Below are 23,526 nucleotides of genomic sequence, written 5' to 3'. Positions count from 1 at the left end.
GGAGCCTGCGAGGGTCGCGTTTGTAGTGTACGGGGGTCGCGGGGTGGCCGGCTGAGGCGAGCGTTTAGCGATTTAGGGTCCGTGACTCGCCTCCGGCGGTGGAGACAGAGGTCATTGGTCAGGTCTGCGTGGGATTCTGGGAGTGTCTCGGGGCCAGGGAGAGCGCGTTGGGGTTTTTCTGTTGCTCGCTAGCGCGGGGGGGGGGGGGAGGTCCGTGTTGCGGGGAGCCCTGGGGAGTCCTCGCTGGGGGTTCGTTTCGCAGAGTGGCGCTGGGGTTCCCCGAGTCGGGGAGCTCGTGGGCTCCGCGTTGGGAGGTCTTGGTTGCAGAGTATCGCTGGGGCGGTTGTGGTGGGAAAGCGAATGATGTTAGTGTTGGAGACAGCTCAGGGCGGTTCGTGTTCATTGCTTAGCCCATGCGTACTTAAAAAGGGGGTTGCTGGTCCCCATTGCTTCCACGCTACTATATATTCTGTAGAAAATTTGCTTTCCGGTTCATTGCGACCCAAGTAATGACCTCCCCATCATCTTGAATACTCCTCCACCGCTCTTGTTTAAGGTATTTCATGTTTAGTGTTGGGATCAGGTGTCTAGGTATCGGCATAATTTTACTCGTATTTCATCTAACATCTTGTCAACTACGTATTCCCATATTACATGCTCTTGGAGAGTTTTTTAAACTGCAGTTTCATCAAGTGTTTAATCTGGGTAGAATTGATGTGGATCCAACACTTTCGGGAACATGTGATGGATTTCCATTCACCCAAGATTTTTTTTTTTTAAGACAGAGACTTGCTTTGGCACCAGCCGCCAGGCTGGAGTGCAGTGGCGCGATCTGAGCTCACTGCAACCTCTGCCACCCGGGTTCAAGCAATCCTCCTGCCTCAGCCTCCCGAGTAGCTGGGACTACAGATGCCCGCCACCACGCCCAGCTAATTTTTATATTTTGGTAGAGATGGAGTTTCACTATATTGGCCAGGATGGTCTCTATCTTTTGACCTTGTGATCCACCCACCTAGGCCTCCCAGAGTACTGTGATTACAGGCCTTAGCCACCTTGCCCGGCCAACCCAAGGATTTTATTTCTTTGACTAGCTGTAGGATTTTTCCATACGTGTCTTGGACTTTGCTGGTTATGCTTATTTCTGCACAGTTAATACTTTCGTTGTAAATCGCGACTTCTTTCTTTTTGCAGAGGCCCTTCCCTTTTTCTTTTTTGGTTTCTGATTTTACTCAGTGGACAAGAGCAGAAGTTAAAAGTATATATGTTTATTCTGTCACTTCATTCTACTCATGTCATTACACATAACTTATAAATTGATGTCTTTCTGTTTTCTAGTTGAGCATTTTTGTCACCTGCAAATAATTTTAGCCAGGTGGCAAGTGCATATGGAATAAGAAGAACCTGCTTCTGCCTCTAACTTGGGTAGGTAAATCTCTGAGTCAGTTTCCTTATTTGTGGAAAAAAAAGCTGTCATAATTTCTATTTCATAGAGTCATTATGAAGATCAAGAGAGCAAATGCTCTTTATGTACAAAGTGTAGTAAGTACTAGGCACGTAATAGGGTCTGAATAAATAATAACTCTGATTTACCAAGTTTTTATTTCTCTTTCCCAAGGGTTTTTGACCTTTACAATGACTTTCATTTATATTTTTTCTCTTTAAAATTTTCTTTGGTTTATGTTGCTCTATTTCCCAATTTCATATATTCCTGGGGGCAAAAAAACATACTTTTTCTTAATGGTTTGTTCTTTTAATATGAGACTGGATTTTATTTGCTAATATTTTATTTAATATTTTTGCATCAAGAAATGAAAAGATGTCTTACCTGTTTTGTTCTTTGTTTCCCAATGGATCTGTGGAAGCCTGTAAAGGACAGTCTGGTTAGATGAGATACTGAATACCGATAAAAGTCAGAATTTGTCGGAAAATAAGTCGTAATCTTAAAATCCTGACACATTAAGAAATAAGATATATAGATTGGGGGGTTTGTGCAAAGTTCTTTTTTGTTGTTGTTTTTTTGGAGGAGTCTCACTCTGTCACCCAGACTGGAGTGTAGTGGCTCCATGTCGGCTCACTGCAACCTCTGCCTCCCAGGTTCAAGTGATTTTCCTGCCTCAGTCTCCCCAGTACGTGCAGAGTTCTTATATCAGAACACAGCTAAGTGACTGTTAAGACCCTGTGGGTTTTCTCTCCTTTAAACTGTGTCTCCTTTGTTTTTTTGGCAGCGGAAATAACAGGAAACACATGAAAAATGCCGTGATCGTAATGTCTGTGAGGAGCGAGCAAGGCAGTTCTTCAGGGGAGGTAAACATGGTACTACTGTTAGATCTTGAGAAATGCCTTTCCTTTAGAGAGCTTTTGTGGTTGACAGTGTCTTCAAATTCAGCCTCGTAATGAAGGCGTGGGACATTTTCTTTGGCTTTTTCCTATTGTTTAGTGGGGTAAGCTAAGGAAAACTGGATTGGACAAAATTCTTTGAAATTTTGGAAACTGTGCCTTGAAAATACAGGCTTCTGGTCATCCGACTTTGCCCAGGAATAAGCCTGGAGAATCCAGTAGAATTAATGGGCTGCTTAACCTTTAAATGATCCTCCATGAAGAAGAATTCTCTCAACCATAACATATCAGTAACAACCAGATTTTTGTTACTAATGCAGCGGAGACAACTAAAAGCACCATTCTTGAACAGCTTGGAATGCAGATACTGACAGTGCTTCTTTCTTACCTTCCTAACTCCAGGTTCAAAAAAAACAAAGCCACAGTTATGCTTGTTTTGGTTTTTGTATGTTAACTATTGAAATGATACATAGCTGCATTTGCTTGCAAGAGATTCAAGCAAACAGAAGCATTTATATCAAAAGACGCTGTCTCCTTTCACCCTTTTTTCTGCCCCAACTTCAACCGAAAGGGTAATAAGTGGTAATAGTTTTGGGTCTCCACCCAGTTCCTCCCTGTGATTGACATGTGATAGAATATATTTATATATATTTGTATATACATACATGTATGTACTTACACATGTAGAATTGTGTCTATTATTACCTTTTTTTTCTCAAGACGGAATCTTGCTCTGTTGCATGGAGCTGCAGTGCGATGGCGTTATCTTGACTCTCTGCAACCTCTGCCTTCCGAGTTTGAGGAATTCTCCTGCCTCAGTCTCCCGAGTAGCTGGGATTATAGGCGCGCACCACCACACCCTGCTAATTTTTGTATTTTTAGTAGAGATGGGGTTTCACCATGTTGGCCAGGCTCGTCTGGAACTCCTGACCTCAGATGATCTGCCCTTCTTGGCCTCCTCAAGTGCTGGCATTACAGGCATGTACCACTGCGCCCAGTTGCATTATTACATTTTTTTAACATGTCTTAGATTATATATTATTTGGGAGCTTAATTTTTTTTCATTTAAGAGAAAGCCTTGGAGATCATTGAGAGCCATATGTATATGTATACATCTGCCTCATTGATTTTAACATTTTTGTAGTATATTATAGCATGGAGGTACTGTAATTTAACCCCGTCTGCTTTTGATAGACATTTAGATTATTGATAAGGTTTTCATTATTGGAAACAAAGGAATAATGAACATTCTTGTTGCACATTGTTTCATGTCTATGCAAATACTGCCCTAGTGCTTTTCGAGGGTAGGAGGAATTAGTGGAATTCCACGGTCCTATGGTATGTGAAATAGTCGTGTTGTGCATGATTTGTCATGGAGAAAAGGATCAGGACATGTCTGTGTCCCTCTTTTCTACTTCATCTATTGTTATCCACTTCAGATTGCATTGGAATTGTTATTATAGGGATTATTGTCATTCGAAGATGTGGCTGTGGACTTCACCAGGGAGGAGTGGCAGTTTTTGGACCCGTCTCAGAAGGTCTTGTACAAGGAAGTAATGTCGGAGAACTACAGAAACCTAGTATCAGTAGGTGAGGACAGCATCACAGCCACTTACCTTTTCTTCCTTATTTGGTAGCCTCTGTACAGTCTCTTACATAGTTAATGGTTTTGACTAAAGCATTGTATATCATAGATTTTTTTTGTTGTGGTAAAAGATATAACATAAAATTTACCATCTTAACCATAAGTGTGCAGTTCAGTGGGATGAAATGCATTCAGTGTCATGCATCCCCACCACCTCTACCGTCTGTCTTCTAAAACTGAAACTCTGTCCCCAAGAAACAATAACTACCCATTCCCTCACTTCACACCAGCTCCTGGCAGCCACCATTCACTTTCTGTCTTTAGGATTTTGACCTCTCTAAGTACCTTATGTGTTTGTGTCTGGCATATTTCACTTAGTGTGATGTTCTCAAGGTTTATCCATGTTGTAGCATGTGCCAGAATTTCCTTTTTAAGGCTGAGTAATATTCTTTTGATGTATATACCACCTTTTGCTTATCCACATATCTGTTAAGGAACACTGGGTTGCCTCCATGTTTTAGCTCTTGTGAATGATGTTTCTATGAATGTGGGTGTACAAATATCTCTTTGAGACCCTGCTTTCCATTCTTTGGGGTATATAGCCAGAAGTGGAATTTTCGGATGACACAGTAATTCCATTGTTAATTTTTTGAGGAACAGGTTTCCACAGTGTCAGTACCATTTTACATTCCCACCAGGAGTACACAGGATTCCAGTTCCTCCACATCTTTGCCAACAATTGTTATTTTTTGTTTTGTTTTGTTTTTGTTTCTTTCCTTTTTTTTTCTTTTTGAGTCTTGTTCTGTCACCCAGACTGAAGTGCAATGGTGCGATCACAGCTCATTGCAGCTTCCGCCACCTGGGTTCAAGCAATTCTCCCTGTCTCTACTATAAATACAAAAATTAGCTGACCTTGGTTTCACACTCCTATAATCCCAGCTACTCAGGAGGCTGAGGCAGGAGAATTGTTTTGTTTTTGATAGTAACCGCCCTAATGGATCTGAGTGTCATAGACTTGTATTTTCCTCCCTGGCACAAAGTGGATGTGCTCTTCTCCTGAGTGAAGATTTTTACTTTATCAAAGTACAAATACTGTGGTTCCTGAGACATCTCTCTCTCCATCTTCATTGATTCCCCAAGCAAACATGCCAGGTGTTCAGTGATTTCTTGTTTACAGGGTATCAAGGCACGAAGCCAGATTCACTCTTCAAGTTGGAGCGAGGAAAACCGCCATGGATAGTAGAAGGGGCGGCCCACAGTGAAACCTGTCCGGGTAAGGGAGTGAAAACTAAGAAAATGGGGAGAAGTGGCATGAAAAGCCAAGCCGGTCAGAAAATGCTTGATGCTTTCAAAGTGTTCTTTAGAGGACTTTACACTAGTTGGTGGCCCAGTAACCTAGTCAACAGCCTTTCTGCATCTGTGTCCGCCCCTAATGGAGCTGTCCTTTCCCTGCTCTCAAAGGGTCATGTCTTCCTTTCTTCTGTTTTCTGGATCTGATTTCAGTCCATGTCCTTGAATTCTTACCTGGTTCCATCCTTCCCAGCCTGCCCCCAGCTTTTCTCCTCCTGCTCCCTACCTTACTTGCTCTGAAATTCCTCTCAAAACCCATCTGGATTGTGTTGCTTTTCACACTTCTGTCGCTTAGGCACGTCCCGGCCCCACTGGAAAGGGCTGATTTCCTTTACTGAAAATGGTCTCACCTTAACCCACGTGAAAGCCCTCACACCTGTCTCTCTGGGTGTCTCTGTCGACTTATTCACCTCCTGCTCCCCTACCTTCCCAGCTTCCATTTTCTTTTCTTCTTTTTTTTGGAGACGGAGTTTCGCTCTTGTTACCCAGGCTGGAGTGCAATGGCGCGATCTCGGCTGACTGCAACCTCTGCCTTCTGGGTTCAGGCAATTCTCCTGCCTCAGCCTCCCGAGTACCTGGGACTACAGGCAGGCGCCACCACCATGCCCAGCTAATTTTTTGTATTATTAGTAGAGACGGGGATTCACCATGTTGACCAGGACGGTCTCGATCTCTTGACCTCGTGATCCACCCACCTCGGCCTCCCAAAGTGCCAGCTTCTGTTTTCTTTTTATCTTCTGCTGATTCTCCTGGTAGAAGTTTAATTTATTCTGAAGGCCTGAGCTCCCTGTCCCTTACTGGAGACTCGCAAATTCACATCTCTGCTACTGATGTCTCGTCTGCACTCTAACCCCCTGTGTGTTGCCAGCCACCAGGACAGCTGTCCAAATACTTCCTTCTCTTGCCTCCTCCTCTCAAGTAGCTGGGATCACAGGCACGCATCACCGTGCTTGGCTAATTTTTGTATTTTCAGTAGAGCCTGGGTTTCACCATGTTAACTAGGCTGGTCTTGGACTCCTGACCTCAGGTGATCCACCTGCCTCGCCCTCCCAAAGTGCTGGGATTACAGGCATGAGCCACTGCACCCGGCCTGTTTCATCTTTCTTTGCTAGTTCTAGAGAATTTTGCTTGATAGTCAGGTAGAGTCATTGTAATATTAGGAAGGTATAACTTGGGGTTCTAGGATGAATGGAAGATAAGGCAGTTGAATGTTTTCCTGGATGGGGAGTGATTCCTCAGAATGTCTAACCGATGAGTGCCAGAGATGATGTAGGAGCGGACATTAAGGAAGAATGTGGTATTAGTTGAAAGAAGAAAATTTGGAGATGACCGTATCAAGGAGATTATAAGGGCAAATATAGATAATAGTCTGTGTCTATGCTGGCCAATGCATTGGGCACAGGCTATGTATAGTTATTTAAATTTAATTAAAATTAGGTAAAATTAAAAATTCAGTTTTTTTTTTTTTTTTAATTGAGACAGATTCTTGCTCTGTCGCCTAGGCTGGAGTGCAATGTCATGATCTTGGTTCACTGCAACCTCCACCTCCTGGGTTCAAGCAATTCTCCTGCCTTAGCTTCCCAAGTAGCTGGGATTACAGGCACCCAACACCACACCCAGCTAATTTTATTTTGTATTTTTAGTAGAGACAAGTTTTCATCATGTTGGCCAGGCTGGCCTCCAACTCCTGTCCTCAAGTGATCTGCCCGCCTCAGCCTCCCAAAGCGCTGGGATTACAGGTGTGAGCCACTGCGCCTGGTCCAAAAATTCAGTTCTTTAGTCACCCTGGCCACATTCAAGTGGCCACTCAATAGCCACACACAGTGGCTACCATATTGGAAAACACAGATATAGGACATTTCCGTCATTGCAGAAGGTTCTGCGTTTAACACAGTTAGAATATTATTAAACTGATGGAGACTTAGTTCATATTGACTCATTTCCACTGGCCAGTGTGACTGTAACACTTCCCTGGGAAAAGGGAAGCTGATCCAGGGAACTGTTTTTTAAATCATAAGTATCTGGAATACCGAATATTGTATGCTTGTTTCATACCTGTCAGGGGAAAAAATTGTTTTTCTACTCTTATGGAATACATCTGACACCAAATGTGTAGGGGTTTTCCTCACACCAGCCAGGTCTCCAACTCTCCTGACACCAGCTGAATGTCTCACAATATCACTGTGACACGAACTACCTGAAGTTAGTATGGCCCCCACAGGTTAAGGGCTCAGTCTCACCAGACTGTCTCCCATTTCAGATACCAGTCATAAGTAGCAGACCCCCACGTTACCCGCATTTCTGACTTGACCACAAATACGTGGTTCCCACAGTCCCCTTCTCAGTTTTGATAATTTGTTGTGACTGCTTACAGAATCCTGGGAAACACACTTGCTGATTTATTGCAAAGACCATGATAAAGGATGCAGCCAGATGAAGAGGTGTGTAGGGCGAGATCTAGAAGGGTCGCAAGCACTGGAGTTTCTAACTTCAGGGAGTTGGAGTGAATCACTCTTCCAGTATGTAAGTGTGCTCACTAACCTGGAAGCTCTCTGAAGTCTATCTTGTAATTATTTTTGTGGAGGCTTCATTGCATAGATATGATTGATTATTAATCTCTAGCCTGGCTGGGCATGGGGGTTCATGCCTGTAATCCCTGCACTTTGGGAGGCTGAGGTGGGCAGATCACCTGAGGTAAGGGGTTGAAGACCAGCCTGGCCAACGTGGCGAAACCTCATCTCTACTAAAAATACAAAAATTAGTCAGGTGTGGTGGTGGTGCACACCTATAATCTCATCTACTCGGGAGGCTGAGGCAGGAGAATCACTGAGGTGAAGGTTTCAGTAAGCTGAGACGGCACTACTGCACTCCAGTCCATGGAGAGCAAGACTGTCACAAAAAAAAAAAAAAAAGTCCTTCGAGAGCAAGACTCGCAAAAAAAAAAGTCCTTGGCGTGGCGGTTCGTGCTTGCTGTCCCAGGCCAAGGTGGGCGGATGGCTTGAGGTCAGGAGTTTGAGAGCAGCTTGGCCAAAATGGTCAAACCCCATGTCTACTAAAAATACAGAATTAGCCAGGGATAGTCACTGGTGCCTGTCATCCCAGCTACTCAGGAGACTCAGACTCGAGAATTGCTTGAACCTGGGAGGCAGAGGTTGCAGTGAGCTGAGATTGTGCCTCTGCACTCCAGCCTGGGCGACAGAGTGAAATCTCAAGAAAAAAAAAAAAAAAAACCCAAAAACTTCAGCCTTATCTGGAGGATGTGACCAACCCCCATCTTGAAACTGTCTGGAGTCCATCAAGATTTGCTTCGTTAGAATAAAACATGCCCTCATCACCCAGGAACTTCCAATAGATTTAGGGGCTCTGTGTCAGGTACTAGAGTCAGAGATCAAGTATTAGAATTGCTACCATCACCCCTACACTCAGGAAATTGCAAGGGATGTAGGAATTCCGTGCCAGGAACCAGGGGTGAAGTCCAAATACGTATTTATTCTTGTATCACAGTGTCTCGGTGTCTGTATAGCAAGTTGGAGTGTTGACTACGGTATTGCTCTAAATTGGTGTTTTAGAAAAGTTTGATTTTGTTGTGCAGTTGCAACAAGGCGGGAAAGATTTAGTAACTAGGTAATTATTATTTTGCCTCAGTGACCTTGGAAGGAAATGCTGTGCATCCTGTATTCTGATTTTCCAGTTCTAAACCTTTGTTACTCAAACCCACATTGCTTATTTGCTTGGTCAGCACAGACACAGTTTGATGTCTCTGGATGGTCTTTTCAAATTCTCTGTGCATATCCCTCTCCCAAAACTCTTAAGACTCAAAGTGCATGAAGCTCTTGTCCTAGGCCCACCTGTTTCTCTGTCTATCCTTCCTAAAGAATCTCATCTAGTCCTACACAGTCCCAAGTATTTGAATAATGTTTATATACTTGTGACTTAAAATTGTAAGCTTATATCTAGAACTTTCTCTATACTCATAGATCTGTATACTTGATATGGTCTCTTTAATTATGTATTATTCATCTCAAGCCTTTACAGGCCTCTAAATGGAGCATGCGTTTCCCCCTACCCCAGTGGCAAACCTACGCCCCTAATCTCCCTCATTTTATTACATGGCACCAGCCCCTATATAGGTGTTTAAGCCACACAGTGAGCAGCTGTTGTCAATTCTTCCCCTTCTACTGGCAACGTTTGTTGTAAGAGCGAATCTTAAGTCTTCCTCCTCCATCCTATGTCCTTGTTTTTTCACATTTCTCCATCTCCATTGTAATTATTCCTGATCAAGCCACCTGAATTCTGCCATCGCCTCCAGTGTATTCTTTTCTATAATTTTATCTCTCCATTTGATTCTCCATAGAACAGTAATGTTGGGACTGTCAATTCGGAACACTTTTCTTGGCAGGAAGTGTTTGGTGGCTTACTGCCATTGTTCCTAGCATACATTCCAGTTTCTAACAAAGTCCTCCTACAAAATCTCTATGTTGTTAATTCTGCCAGCCTTGCCAAACTTTTGTATTTCTACTTCATTCAAACTCGGGATATTCCAGCATACCAGCTCCTCTTACATTTTTTTGATGACACCTAAGATTTTTCTGCCTCTGGGTTTTCACACTGGCTGTTCTCTTTTCTTGGAATGTTCTTTATTTTGTTCTTTGCATAACATTGCTCGTTTTTACCCTATGATGTGAGCTACTTCCTTTTTACTGTTCTTCACATTCTGTAATTTTCTTGCTTCTCTGCATACCTGTTGATTCTCTCTCTTTTTTTTTTTTTGAGACGGAGTTTCGCTGTTGTTACCCAGACCGGAGTGCAATGGCGCGATCTCGGCTCACCGCAACCTCCGCCTTCTGGGTTCAAGCAATTCTCCTGCCTCAGCCTCCCGAGTATCTGGGACTACAGGCACACGCCACCACGCCCAGCTAATTTTTGTATTTTTAGTAGAGACAGGGTTTCATCTCATTGACCAGGATGCTCTCGATCTCTTGACCTCGTGATCCACCAGCCTCGGCCTCCCAAAGTGCTGGGATTATAGACATGAGCCACCGCGCCTGGCCAATTCTCTCTTTTTACTTAATGACAGGTTCATGGAGACAGATAATATATTATTAGACACTGTAGTATCCCAAATACCAGTCCATTCAGTGTTGGGTGAATGCATCCATCCCCTCCATCTGTTTTTGCTTTGATCCAGTTGTAATGTGTTTCTGTTTCAAGGTCTTCTTTGGGAGTAGCCCAAGTTGTATTTACTCATTACAGAGTACCCATTGTTGTTGCCAAAGGTGCTGTGTTTTCCTTTTGCCATTTTATAGTATCATTCTTTTTCACAGAGTGTGAGGGACATTACTCTGAGACTGTGATCTTATAAAAGCCAGCCAAGACCATGGCATTTTTGCGCCTTCTGCCACCTCCACAAAAAATGATCACGGATGTTCTTACTATTCTTTTTCCTAGAAGAAATATAAGGGATTGACCATATGACCCAGAAAACCAAAATGAGCTTAAAAATTTAGAAAGATGTCAGCAAAGTTCTGCCCTTGGAAATAAGTTTCGTTTATATAAGAGTACTGTTCCTTTAATGTAAAGACACAGTAAGTTTGGCTCACATTGTAAATGTTTGCAATCTCATTTAGGTTTTGTTATCCAGAATACAAGAGATGCAGGAAAAGATTCTGATGCATTTGGTGGATATGGGAAATCATGCCTCCATATCAAGCATGACAAAACCCTTACTGGAATTAAATACCATAGATGTGTTAAAGCCAGTAGCACTAAATCACAGCTCAGTGACCATCCAAAAATATATGCAGGAGAGAAACCGCATGAATGCAGTGTGTGCGGGAGAGTCTTCTCCAGGAAAGCACAGCTTATTCAACATCAGAGAACAGAGAGAGGAGAGAAACCCCATGGATGCGGTGAATGTGGAAAAACATTTATGAGGAAGATTCAGCTCACTGAGCATCTGAGAACTCACACGGGGGAGAAACCCCATGAATGTAGGGAATGTGGAAAGGCCTTCTCCAGAAAGTCACAGCTCACAGTCCATCAGAAAACCCATACAGGAGAGAAACCCTACAGGTGCAGCGAATGCGGAAAAGCCTTCAGCCGGAAGTGCCTGCTCAATAGACATCAGCGATCCCATACTGGAGAGAAACTCTTTGGCTGCAGTGTGTGTGGGAAAGCCTTTTCCCAGAAGGCATACCTCATTGCACACCAGAGACTTCACACAGGAGAGAAGCCTTATGAATGCAGTGATTGTGGAAGAAGCTTCTATTTTAAGTCAGACCTGACCAGACATCAGCGGATTCATACAGGAGAGAAACCTTATGAATGTAGTGAGTGTGAAAAAGCCTTTAGAAGCAAGTCAAAGCTCATTCAGCATCAGCGTACTCACACTGGAGAGAGACCGTATTCATGCAGTGACTGTGGCAAAGCCTTTGCTCACATGTCAGTCCTCATTAAACATAAGAAAACTCACATAAGAGAGAAAGCCCTAAATTCACTGAAGGTGGAGAAACCTTCCTCCAGAAGCCATACCTCCTTATACATGAGTGAACTCACACAAGAGCAAAACACTGTGAACACGGTACATACAGAAATGCCTTCCTCAAGAACCCCCCCATTGTTAAACATTAGTGAGCTCCTAGTGGGTAGAAATGTAGTGATTGTGGACCCACCTTTTCCAAGAAATCAACCCTTTGTAGTGAATCAGGAATTCGAACAAGGAATAAGACTTGCGAATGAAGTAAATGTGGCCCCATCAGTAATAAACTATATCTTGTATCTTAAAGATACTTTATAAGAATAAATCTTCTGATACCGGAAAGGTGGGAAAATCTTTAGCAGGAATCCTCCAACCATTATATGCCAGATAGCTCATTTAGGGCTGAAACCACGGAGGCACTGGTTGTGGAGGACATTTCTGTGAGAAGCTGAACCTGTTACACACCATCGAAATCACGTTGGATAGAAATGCAGGTGTTATTAGGAAGCCCTTACCTGCAGATGGTATCTCAATTGGTATCAAAAGAATTCTTACAGGAATGTTTATGAAAGATTGTGATGGTGTTTTTAGTGCTTAATTGTGCCTCGTGTGTCAAAGAAACAGACAACTTTAGAGGCAATGGAGATGGAAAACATTTTTAGTAAAATTTTTATGGGAGAATTTATAGGAAAAAAGTCTTAAAAGTGAGAAATGATGGAAACTCACCAAATTAACTCATGTATCACACTTTTATGCCTTGAGAGTCTTGGAGGGACATGTTTAATAAATGACATCTTGAGCCCCAGGAATGTTATTATGTAACGAAAACCTATGAATATAACAAATACGGAAGTAAAACTGTTCGTTTCTTGTGGGTGCTGCACCAAGCTAACAGATCTGATGCCTTAGAATGATGCAAAATTATTACCCTACAGTTCTGGAGGTCTGGAGTCCAGATGTGTCTCACAGGGCTAAATCAAGCTGTTGACAGGGCTGCTTTTCCTTTCGGAGGCTCTAGGGGAGCGTCTTTCCTTGCCCTTCAAGCTTCTAGAAGCTGCTTAAATTCTGTGGTTTGAGGCCTCCTTTCAAAACCAGCAGTGACCAATCGGTCTTACATCACTCTTAACACTTGAGTGTTCTGTCTCCCTCTTCCATGTTTGAGGACTCTTGTGATTACATTGGGAAAACCCAGATAAACCAGGATAATCTCCCTATCTTAATAATTATGATCCAGGTATGTTAACATTTTTATTGTATAATCAGAGAATCTTATGATTGTTATATGTGAACCTTGTAGATGCTCTTGAAATGTTAAAGTCACATCAGCACTGGAAAATAACTCCTAAATGTCCAAAAAGAACGTGAGATTTGTGATGCTTGAAATGTTGCCAAACATAAATTTGTATCTATTCTGAAATTATATGAATTAACATACCCAGCCAGGCACACTTGCTCACACCTATAATCTCAGCACTTTGGGAGGCCAAGGCAGGAAGATCACTTGATCCCAGGAGTTTGAGACCACCCTGGGCAATGTAGCAAGACTATATCTCTACCAAATAGATAAATAAATAATAGCTAGACATAGTGGTATGTGCTTATCGTCCCAGCTACTTGGGAGGCTGAGGCAAGAGGATCGCCTGAGCCCAGGAGTTCTAGGCTGCATTGAGCAATGATCATGCCACTTGCAATCCAGCCTGGGTGACAGAATAAGACTCTAAGAAAGAAAAAAAAAAAGCTAACGTACTTTATTATGAGTATGGAATACATATGACGTAATGAACCTAGATGCTGACTAATCTTTTTCATAGTCAACTCCAACAATCCCTTTTTCTTTAACGATAAATGTCTAATATCTGTAATCTCTTGCCTTAAATATCTAAAAAAGATACACAATATATGAGTGAACTTCATCAGACATTGAGGAGTAAAGGACTAAGGAAAACTTTCTGTGACAGAAAGGAAACAATGAAATGAGCCTTATGATTGCCCCAGCTTAGTGCCTGGAGAATGTTTCCAGTCTGCAGCATTGAGAGGACAAACTCAAGGAGATCCCAGCCATCTCTATGAATTGAGACAGTTTTGGGTTTGAGGAATTCAAAGTGGCCCAAATTCTTGAGTTGGATTACTGGGGAAGAGCTGCACTCAGAATTGAGAGTTCTATAGTTTCCCCCACAAGCCTTTGAGTCATAATCAGCACATGTATGTGAGGAATTCTCCCCCTGCCAGGTTGGAGGAAGAAATATTGGAAATGAACAGGCAGAAAAATCCTTGGATGCTACCCAAGGTTGGGAGGAACCGGCACTTCCACCAGCTGGAATGGAAACGCCTCCTAACATTTGGAGAATCACAGTGGACCTTAGGAGGAGTATTGCTTCTATGGGTGGCTCAGATTTGCTCTATATTAAAGGCTGCCTTGAACCCTCCTCACAAAACATACATACAAGCTACGAAAAGGTCAAACTTTCCAAGTTCTTAGCAGTTTTCCAGACAGAGACTAATAAATAGAAAGCCATCTGTCACTAATTGACCATGTCTGGCATCCAATCAAAAAACTTACCCAGGTGTGCAAAGAAGCAGGAAAATACAACCCTGTAACATGAAGAAAACTCAGAGACCCAGAAGTGACACACTGATAGAATTAACAGGAAAGGATGTTGGAAACAGATGCTATCAATGTCCCATATGTGAAAGAGGGCTGAATAAAGTGGATTATAGAAGTTATAATTTACTGAGGGTTTCCCTCCACCCGAACAAGGGAGAGATGAAGCTTTGTCTAGTTACTGGAGCCAATGCCCCTAGGTTGTTCAGCCTCCCAGGGAGGGACCAGAAGGAGGCAACTGGGACCAGGTTCCCGAAGGGAGAAGCAAGCGCTGCTGAATTTGTGGAGTGTCGTCTACCCTGTGTTTAGCCTCTCTCTGCCTTTTCTGGGAACTGACACTTCTGAGCAGGGCTGCTGAGCTTCCTGGGAACTGTAATTTGGGCATGGGCAGTGCCTAAGACACCTGTGCTAGGCTGTTGAGTTTTCTGGGAAGTACAGTTAGGAGGCCTAACAACTCTTATTCTAGTTAGCGGCTGGTATGTCTTGACTGCTTAGCCCCAGTAGGGGTTTCTGGCACATATCTGCCTTTGGCCATTTTTCTCCACGTGAATGAATTCTATCTGGGTGCTCAAGGCAGTTGAAGAGGTAACAGAACCTTAGCCAGTGCTTGCTGGGGCTTCTGTAGGCAGCATTATGAGGCAATTGGCCTGAGGCACATCAATTCTGAGCTCATCCGGCAGTTCTGCTTTGGCTGGGGCAGACTTTGGTAGGTCAGACCCAGTCGGTTCTTGGTGAGTCTGCCCTGCTGTGTGGCTGAGGTGGGAAGCAGCCCTACGGACGTGTTTGTTCTTGTTCTTCTTGTTCTCATGGGCCAGATGGATCCCATGTTGGAGGCTGGGGAGGGGACTCGGTGCATGGGTCTTACTTAACCTTACTCTGCTGACTTTCTCCTTTTACACCCCAGATGAAACGTTTTTAGGTGTGTAGGTGTCTGTGTGTGCTATGGGGTGTCCAGAACTGGTCTGGTAACAACTGCATCAGTGTTAACAGAAAGCTTCTAGGGCAGTGTCCGCCGTGCAGTGCTTTGAGGACTAAGTCAGCAACGTTTCAACTTCTAACTGGGAAGATGATTTATGTATAAAGAAATTTGACTCACGTAAAAACCTAGCAACTCCTGGTACACAGATTTACAGATTCCACCCACTTTGTCTTGATTCCCAGTTTAGAACTTGGGTCTCTAGATTCTAGAACCTTCCAGATGTCCATTGTCAGTTCTCCCACCAGAAGTTGCCTGGCTCTGATCCCATGTAAGGGAGAAGATAGTCCAGGATCTCATTGCCTTTTTCTGTATTAGGGGTGGAGGTAGAGGACTGGAAATTCCTCACTGGTCCTGATTAGTCTGACCTCTGAGGGCTTTTTCCAACGTTAGCTTTGTGCTTTTAAAAAGTTGTCCTTCATTAAGAGATGGAAATTTAGTAATTTCACAATTCTAATAGCTGGGCCCCTCTCTGAAATGTCTCCTTTACTCTTGATAAGAGATCTTTTGCAAAAGGTTCAGAATGAGAAAAGACAACAGCTAGATCATACCTTAGAAATGACAGCTTTTGGCTGGGCGCGGTGGCTCAAACCTGTAATCCCAGCACTTTGGGAGGCCGAGGGGGATGGATCACGAGGTCAAAGAGACCATCCTGGTCAACATGGTGAAACCCCGTCTCTACTAAAAATGCAAAAAAAATTAGCTGGGCACGGTGGCGCGTGCCTGTAATCCCAGCTACTCAGGAGGCTGAGGCAGGAGAATTGCCTGAATCCAGGAGGTGGAGGTTGCAGTGAGTCGAGGTCACGCTATTGCACTCCCGCCTGGGTAACGAGCAAAACTCTGTCTCAAAAAAAAAAAAAAAAAAAAAAAGAAATGACAGCTTTTTCCTAAGAACAGAAGAAAATGATAAAAAGCCATTTTTTATCTTTTGCCTTTCTCTACAATGGATTTGCAAGGCTTAATACAAACAACTATTATATGAAAATACACACAATTCTAATTTTAAAATTTAGGGAAAACCAAACAAACCATAAAAATCAAGGTTCAGACAAAGGTAGAATGAGGAAATGTAGCTTCATGCAAAGTGCATTAAGTTTGAATACAGCTGAATAAATACGTAAAAGGAAGGAAGGTATGATGTACTTAAGTTGTTTCTGATAGTTGTTTTTTTTTTTTTTTGAGACAGAATCTCACTCTGTTGTTCAGGTTGGAGTTCGGTGGGACGATCTTGGCTCACTGCAACCTCTGCCTCTTGGGTTCAAGTGATTCTCTTGCCTCAGCTGCCTGAGTAGCTGGGATCAAGGTGTGTGCCACCACACCTGGTTAAATTTTGTATTTTTAGTAGAGATGTGGTTTCACCGTGTTGGCCAGGTTGGTCTCAAACTCCTGACCTCAGGTGATTTGCCCACCTCAACCTCTCAAAGTGCTGGGATTATAGGTGTGAACCACCATGCCTGGCTTGTTTCTGATGTTTCTGGTGTCAATAATATATTAATTTTCTGTTGATGCCAAAACAGATTCTCACAAATATTTAGCAGCTTGAAACAACACATTTATTATCTCACAGTTCTTTAGGTCAGCCTGGGTGATGTGGTAAGACCCTGCCCCTATTCCAGTACTATTTTCACTTGCTTCATAAGTGACTAGGAAATAAATAATTTATTGTGTATTCTCGAAAAGCTAGAAGAGAGGATTTTGAATGTTCACCACACAAATGATAAATGTTTTAGGTGATGGATATGCTAATTACCCGGATTTGACTATTATACATTGTATACATGTGTCAGCATATCACTCTGTATCCCTTAAATATGTGCAATTACGACATGTGAACTAAAACCAAAAGAATATACTGTACCCCTGACTGTTAATCTAAGCCATCCTCAGCCCTGACTACTTCCCAAAATTACAGCTTCATAAAACCAAGTCAACTTCTTGGAATTTCTGTGGACACAAACAGGAGGCATGACAAGCTAAACATTCTGAAAACAGTATCTCCAATTCTCCTATTCCCTGACCTGCCCCTTCCTTCGTTTTCTTTCTTTTAGGAATCAGAGCCATTGTCCTCTCAATTGATGAAGTGCCAAGTCTAAAATTTATTATTGATTTTTCTCTCATTTGGTAACCAAAATCCAAATGCCGCTGATTTTGTGTGCCCCAAGAATCACCTCCAGTGCTGCCATGCTCATACAGCCCCATGCCATCTCTTGCCTGAATGCTTGAACTAGCTTTCACAAATAACTCTCTCTCTCCATGAACAGAAGAAAAAATGGCTTTTTAAGACACAGTCAACAGAGCTACTTCCAACAGTGATGGCAAAAAAGAGACCAGATTTATGCTCCTACCTTAAACAATTAAAAATCTAGGGAAAATGGGAAAGAATGGTTTTCCAACACTGGACACTGGATAAGTATAGCAGTGCAATCTCCAAAAAGGGGAAATAAATACGATGATCCCCGTGATTGCTCTGCTTACTGACTTGAGAGAGTTTGCAGGCCACAGTGCACTAGGGGAAACACAGGTAGAGCCCAGTAGATTTTTTGAAATGAGAAGATAAAGTCAGGAGTTGGGAAGAACAAGGCAGATAGAGTTCGAAGATTAGTACTTAATAAGAGAGTACTGCAGACAGAGTATGATTAAGACATGCATTCCTCCTCAAGCAGATCCATAGATTCAAGGTGATTCAAGTTAAAGAAACATTAACAACCTAATTCTAAAAATTTTTGTGGAAAGGCAAAGTAACTAAAACAGCCAAACTAATTTTGAAAAGGAACAACATTGGAGTACGCATGCCTCTTAATGTCAAGACTTGCTGTTAAGCTGCAGTTATCAAGACAGTGTGACGTTGGTTGAAGGGTAGACATACAGACCAGCGGAACACAGAAGAGTCCAGCGATAGATCCACACACAATATAGTCAGTTAGCTTTTGACGTAAGTAAAACATTCAGTGAAGAAAGACTATTGTTTTCAACAAATGGTACTGGCAGAATTGGAGATTAAAAAATAATAACAAAAAAGAAATTCAACCTAAGCCTTACATTCTTTGCAAAAGATAATTAAAGATGGATTATTAATTTAAATGTTAAATGCAGAACTACTGAATTTTTAGGAGAAAACATTAAAAAATGCCCAGGACCAAGAGCTAAGCAAAGAATTCTTTGACGTGACGCCAATAGCACAATCTGTAAGAAAGGAGTGAGTTGGACTTCATGAAAATGACACATTTTTACTTTGAAAGTTATGATTGGTTAGCTAGGCTTGGTGGCTTGAGCCTCTAGTCCAGGCTACTCAGGAGGCTAAGGCAGGAGGATCGCTTGAGCCCAGGGGGTGGAGGCTGCAGTGAGCCAAGATTGTGCCACTGCACTCCAGCCTGGGCAATGGAGTGACACTTTGTCTCAAAAAAAAAAAAAATAAAAAAGAAAGTAATGGTTAAACTTTAGGCTCAATAAATTAAAATAATAAAAAAAAAGAAAAGAAAAACAGAGCTCTGCATCTTTTTTTGTTTTTTTTTTTTGAGATGAAGGTTCGCTCTTGTTACCCAGGCTGGAGTGCAATGGCATGATCTCGGCTCACCGAAACCTCTGCCTCCTGGGTTCAAGCAATTCTCCTGCCTCAGCCTGCTGAGTAGCTCGGATTACAGGCGCGCACCACCATGCCCAGCTAATTTTTGTATTTTTAGTAGAGGCAGGGTTTCACTTTGTTGACCAGGATGGTCTCGATCTTTTGACCTCGTGATCCACCCGCCTCGGCCTCCCAAAGTGCTGGGCTTACAGGCGTGAGCCACCGCGCCCGGCCGAGCTCTGCATCTTTTAATGGCTACCAGACCTTTAACTCAGGCTTAACAAACCCTGCTGTATCTGGCTCAGACCTCATTTTCTGAATACCCACCTTTACACTCTTTCTCACTGAAAAATGGCAGATGAATGTGGAGGCTGTTGCAATAGGTGAAGAAAAAGAGGCGTCAAAGGCCCTCAGACAGGTGAAGAATAAGAGAAGGGAGGTGGTTTTGTGATTGACACGAAAGGTACGACGGATGCTATGAAAAGAACTAAAATAGTTGATGAACTAGACTGGAGAGTGCCTGAGAGGCTGTGCTGTTTTAGGGACTCAGAAAACAGATATTCTGAGGAGGTTATGTTTTTTTTTTTTGAGACGGAGTTTCGCTCTTGTTACCCAGGCTGGAGTGCAATGGCGCCATCTCGGCTCACCGCAACCTCCGCCTCCTGGGTTCAGGCAATTCTCCTGCCTCAGCCTCCTGAGTAGCTGGGATTACAGGCACGTGCCACCGTGCCCAGCTAATTTTTTTGCATTTTTAGTAGAGACGGGGTTTCACCATGTTGACCAGGATGGTCTCGATCTCTTGACCTCGGGATCCACCCTCCTCGGCCTCCCAAAGTGCTGGGATTACAGGCTTGAGCCACTGCGCCCGGCCTGGAGGTTATGTTTAAGTTAAGATTAGAATTACATGAACTGGTCACATGAAGTCCAAGAGGAAGAATATTCCAAGCAGGAGAGCAGTTAGTACAAAGATTCTGAAATAAGAACGAATTTGGTATATTTGAGAAATAAAGATGTTACTAGTGTAATTACTAACATCATAGTAGTTGAGAGAAGCACTTTTGAGGAAGAACATCAGCAGGACAGGCAAAGGCCAGGTAATATGAGGTTTTGGGAGTCAGTGGAATTGGATGTTTTTATTATTAGCACAATGGGAGGCTGTTGGAGGGTGTTAAAAGAGGGGCATGATCATGTTTACATTGGAAAAATTTGGCTGCTGTGTAAATAATTGACTGCTATGGAGCAAGAGTGAAAGTAGAAAGATTAGGAAACTAATGTAGTGGTCCAGATGGTGGTGGTTTGAAGTCATGTGGTAGTGGACAGGAAAGAAACACAGATTTGGTCCATGTTTTTGACATAGAGTCAATGGGATATGGTGATGGATTAGATTAAAAGAATCAGTAGCTCATACCTGTAAGCCCTGCACTTTGGGAGGCCAATGCAGGCAGATCACTTGAGATCAGGAGTTCGAGACCAGCCTGGCCAACATGGTGAAACCCCATCTCTACTAAAAATACAAAAATTAGCCAGGTAGTGTGTGGCATGCGCTTGCAATCCCAGCTACTTGGGAGGCTGAGGCAGGAGAATTGCTTGAACCTGGGGAGGTGGAGGTTGCAGTGAGCCAAGCCAGCACCACTGCACTCCAGCCTGAATGACAGAGCAAGTCTCTGTCTCATTAAAAATAAATAAATAAATAAAAAGGAATCAATAATTACTTATATGTGAGACTTAACACATTTGGTAGAGGGTAATGACTTTTCCTAAATTTGAAAGAAATGTAGAGGATTTGGCAAGCAACTGTTTTGGGGGAATCAATTTATAGTTTTATTTTGATGATGCCCCGTAGGTTTTCAAGTGGAAATGCAGAGGAGGGAGGTAGATACCAGTCTGGACTTCTGAAGAGAAGTTGTAGATTATGATGGATGTTTAGGGGGAGTCATTAATATACAGATGGGATTTCAAGTCATAGGAACACATCGCCTAGGACGACCGCACTGAGGCAAATAGGTGAGGAGGGTCTCGAATTGAGCCTTCAGGTACACCAGCATTTAAAAGTCAGGAAATGAGCCAGTCAAGGAAATTGAGAAAGAGAAGTCACTGAGGTAGGAAGAAAACCAAACAGGTATAATATCTCCAAGAGAATGACATATTTTAAAATAAAAGGGGTATGGACAACTGAGTCATGTATGCTTGGGGCCTGAGATTCCCATCATTATCAGATAAGCATATGTAACTCAGATTTATCCCACTGGATTTGTAGGCAGGCACCAGATGCCTGAAGTTGCAGTGCAGTAACATGGCGAAGGAGGTCACTGTTGTCCTTGATAAGAGTAGTCCCCGTGCAGTGATCAAGATATGAACCCATTTAGGGTGGATTCTGGAGAAAATGTAAAATGAGGAAGAGAAATAAACTGGAAGTGACCCTTGAGTTTGCCGTCAGGGAGAGCAGAGAAATTCGTTGTACAGTTCAGGAGGATGTGTGTGGCACAAGAAGTTTTTAAGTTTTCAGTTAGTAGATTAGAGAACATATGTATATGCTGATGGCAAAAACACAAAAAAGAAAATTTAATGATGAAGATGGAGAGACCATTTCCATTTCTTCCACTCAATTTCTACTGATTTCTGTTAATGCTTTATCTTTCCTGTTGTTTTTTTTTTTCTTTTTAACACTATAAACATATGCTGTGTCAGTCAGGTTTCCACCAGATAAGTAAGACTCAAAATAGATCATAGACTTAAATGTAAAAGACAAAACTATTAAACTCCCAGGAGATAACAGGAGAAAATCTAGATGACCTTGGGTTTGGCACCCCACTGTTTTGACCTTACAAACTGTTTCCAAAAATTTTTGAGGGTTGAGCTCCATTTGTACTGGCCTTGTAGGCAGCTGCTTCCCTTTTGAGGGTGTCCGCCTTGACCTCTGAGTGGCTGGTGGGGTCTAGGAGTGAGAGCAGCAAGGAATAGAGCAACCAAGGAGGAACCTGCCTCAGCAGCACTTGCTCTTGCAAGGTGCTGTCGGGACTCAGGCAGGTGCAGTTGCCATATCACAGGTTCCGCTTAGGTGACTTGTTCTTTCATCCTGCCTCTCCTTTATCAACACAACGAAGCTCAGCATTTTATCATCTTTTCTGACTTCACTATGAAGGAATTGCTGCTACCCAGGAGCCTGGTATTCTGTGGCTCTTTCATCAGTGAGATGGAGGTAGAGTTTGATCAGACTGGCCAGCTCACTCTGGCTGGAGACCAGAACTTTGCAACTTAGGCCCAATACAGGCCAGACCACTATCAAGACCCCAAGTAACAAGAGCAGCATATACAGCTCAAGGGACAACATGCCCTCGAGTAGTGGCCCGTCACCAGTGGCCTGACTAGAGAAAGAGTGACTTCTGTTCCATAGTGAAACATTCTCATTACAGTGAAACCTGCCCTCCAGGAGCTGCAGGGGAGCCTGAAGGTTCAGAGTCATCTGTATTCACCAGAATTTCTGGAGAGTCCCCAAGGCTATACCTGACAACAGCAGTGCTAAGTTGCACAAAGCAGCAAAATCTAAAACCAGGAAGCAGTAATGCCGTCCCAGACCGACCAGGCTTGATACAGGAAGTTAGTGATCCATCCACATGGACACACATTGGGAAGTATTTCTTTCTGGTCAGTGTCCTGTAACTTAAAACAAAGCAAATCAAATCCCAGCACTTTGGGAGGCCAAGGCGGGTGGATCACGAGGTCAAGAGATCGAGACCATCCTGGTCAACATGGTGAAACCCCGTCTCTACTAAAAATACAAAAAATTAGCTGGGCATGGTGGCGCGTGCCTGTAATCCCAGCTACTCAGGAGGCTGAGGCAGGAGAATTGCCTGAACCCAGGAGGCGGAGGTTGCGGTGAGCCGAGATCGCGCCATTGCACTCTAGCCTGGGTAACGAGTGAAATTCCGTCTCAAAAAAAAAAAAAAAAACAAAGCAAAACAAAACAAAAAACGCAGTTTCCTGAACCCGCAGTATATCATAATGCAATGGGAATTGAGACTCCACAGTGAAAACTCCTGGTGAGAAAAAGAAAAATGAAGAGGATGCAGCAGGCACTGTTCTACTGCAATTAACCAAGGCCATTGAAAAAGAATAGTAAGAATCCCCTACCCCGGCAGTGGAGGAAGTCTCTTAATTAGCCCATCTGGAAGTCTTGGTTCTCCTGTCTACAGGTTGTATACTGTTCTTCTTGGCTCCTGGCCTTTCCCTCTTGCCTTTTGTCCTTGTTCCTCCTTTTCTTTTCTCTCTCTGTCTGTCTTCCTTTCCTTTCCTCCTTCCCTCTTTCTCTTATCGCTCTCTGTCTCCCAGGCTAGAGTGCAGTGGCACATTCTCGGCTTACTGCAACCTCCACCTCCCAGGTTCAAATGATTCTTCCTCAGCCTCCCAAGTAGCTAAAATTACAGGTGTGCACCACCATGCCTGGATAATTTTTGTGCTTTTAATAGAGACAGCATTTTACTATGTTGCTCAGGCTGATCTCGAACTCCTGGCCACATGGATGAACTGAAGTGGATTATTGACCTGAAACGATCCACTCACCTTGGCCTCCCAAAGTGCTGGGATTAACAGGCATAAGCCATCATGCCCAGCCTTGTTCCTTATTTTCTATGGCGAC

At 43.1% G+C, this 23,526-nt stretch overlaps 1 protein-coding gene across 24 annotated transcripts in view; it reads left to right on the top strand.

Moving 5' to 3' along the window:
• The window catches only part of ZNF577 (zinc finger protein 577), a 109,032-nt gene that overhangs the window by 7,531 nt on the left and 77,975 nt on the right, over positions 1–23,526 (top strand). For 8 of the 24 annotated variants that reach the window (XM_078361259.1, XM_078361260.1, XM_017968003.4 and 5 more), the window contains exons 1-5: positions 1–122; positions 1,336–1,422; positions 2,226–2,304; positions 3,801–3,927; positions 5,100–5,195. In XM_078361259.1, coding sequence (XP_078217385.1) covers positions 2,245–2,304; positions 3,801–3,927; positions 5,100–5,195 — 283 coding nt within the window. In that variant the 5' untranslated portion in view covers positions 1–122; positions 1,336–1,422; positions 2,226–2,244. Of the gene's footprint in view, positions 557–1,335; positions 1,423–2,225; positions 2,305–3,776; positions 3,928–5,099; positions 5,196–7,646; positions 7,796–10,899; positions 13,108–17,376; positions 21,452–23,526 lie in introns of those variants that run through there. The other 16 variants (XM_035285657.3, XM_035285655.3, XM_017968002.5 and 13 more) reach the window with 10 other exon arrangements.

The sequence above is a fragment of the Callithrix jacchus genome, chromosome 22 (assembly GCF_049354715.1).
Source record: "Callithrix jacchus isolate 240 chromosome 22, calJac240_pri, whole genome shotgun sequence".
Classification (NCBI taxonomy): Eukaryota; Metazoa; Chordata; class Mammalia; order Primates; family Cebidae; genus Callithrix; species Callithrix jacchus.
Note: the sequence above shows the minus strand (reverse complement) of the source record. Positions and strands in the feature narration are given on the sequence as shown.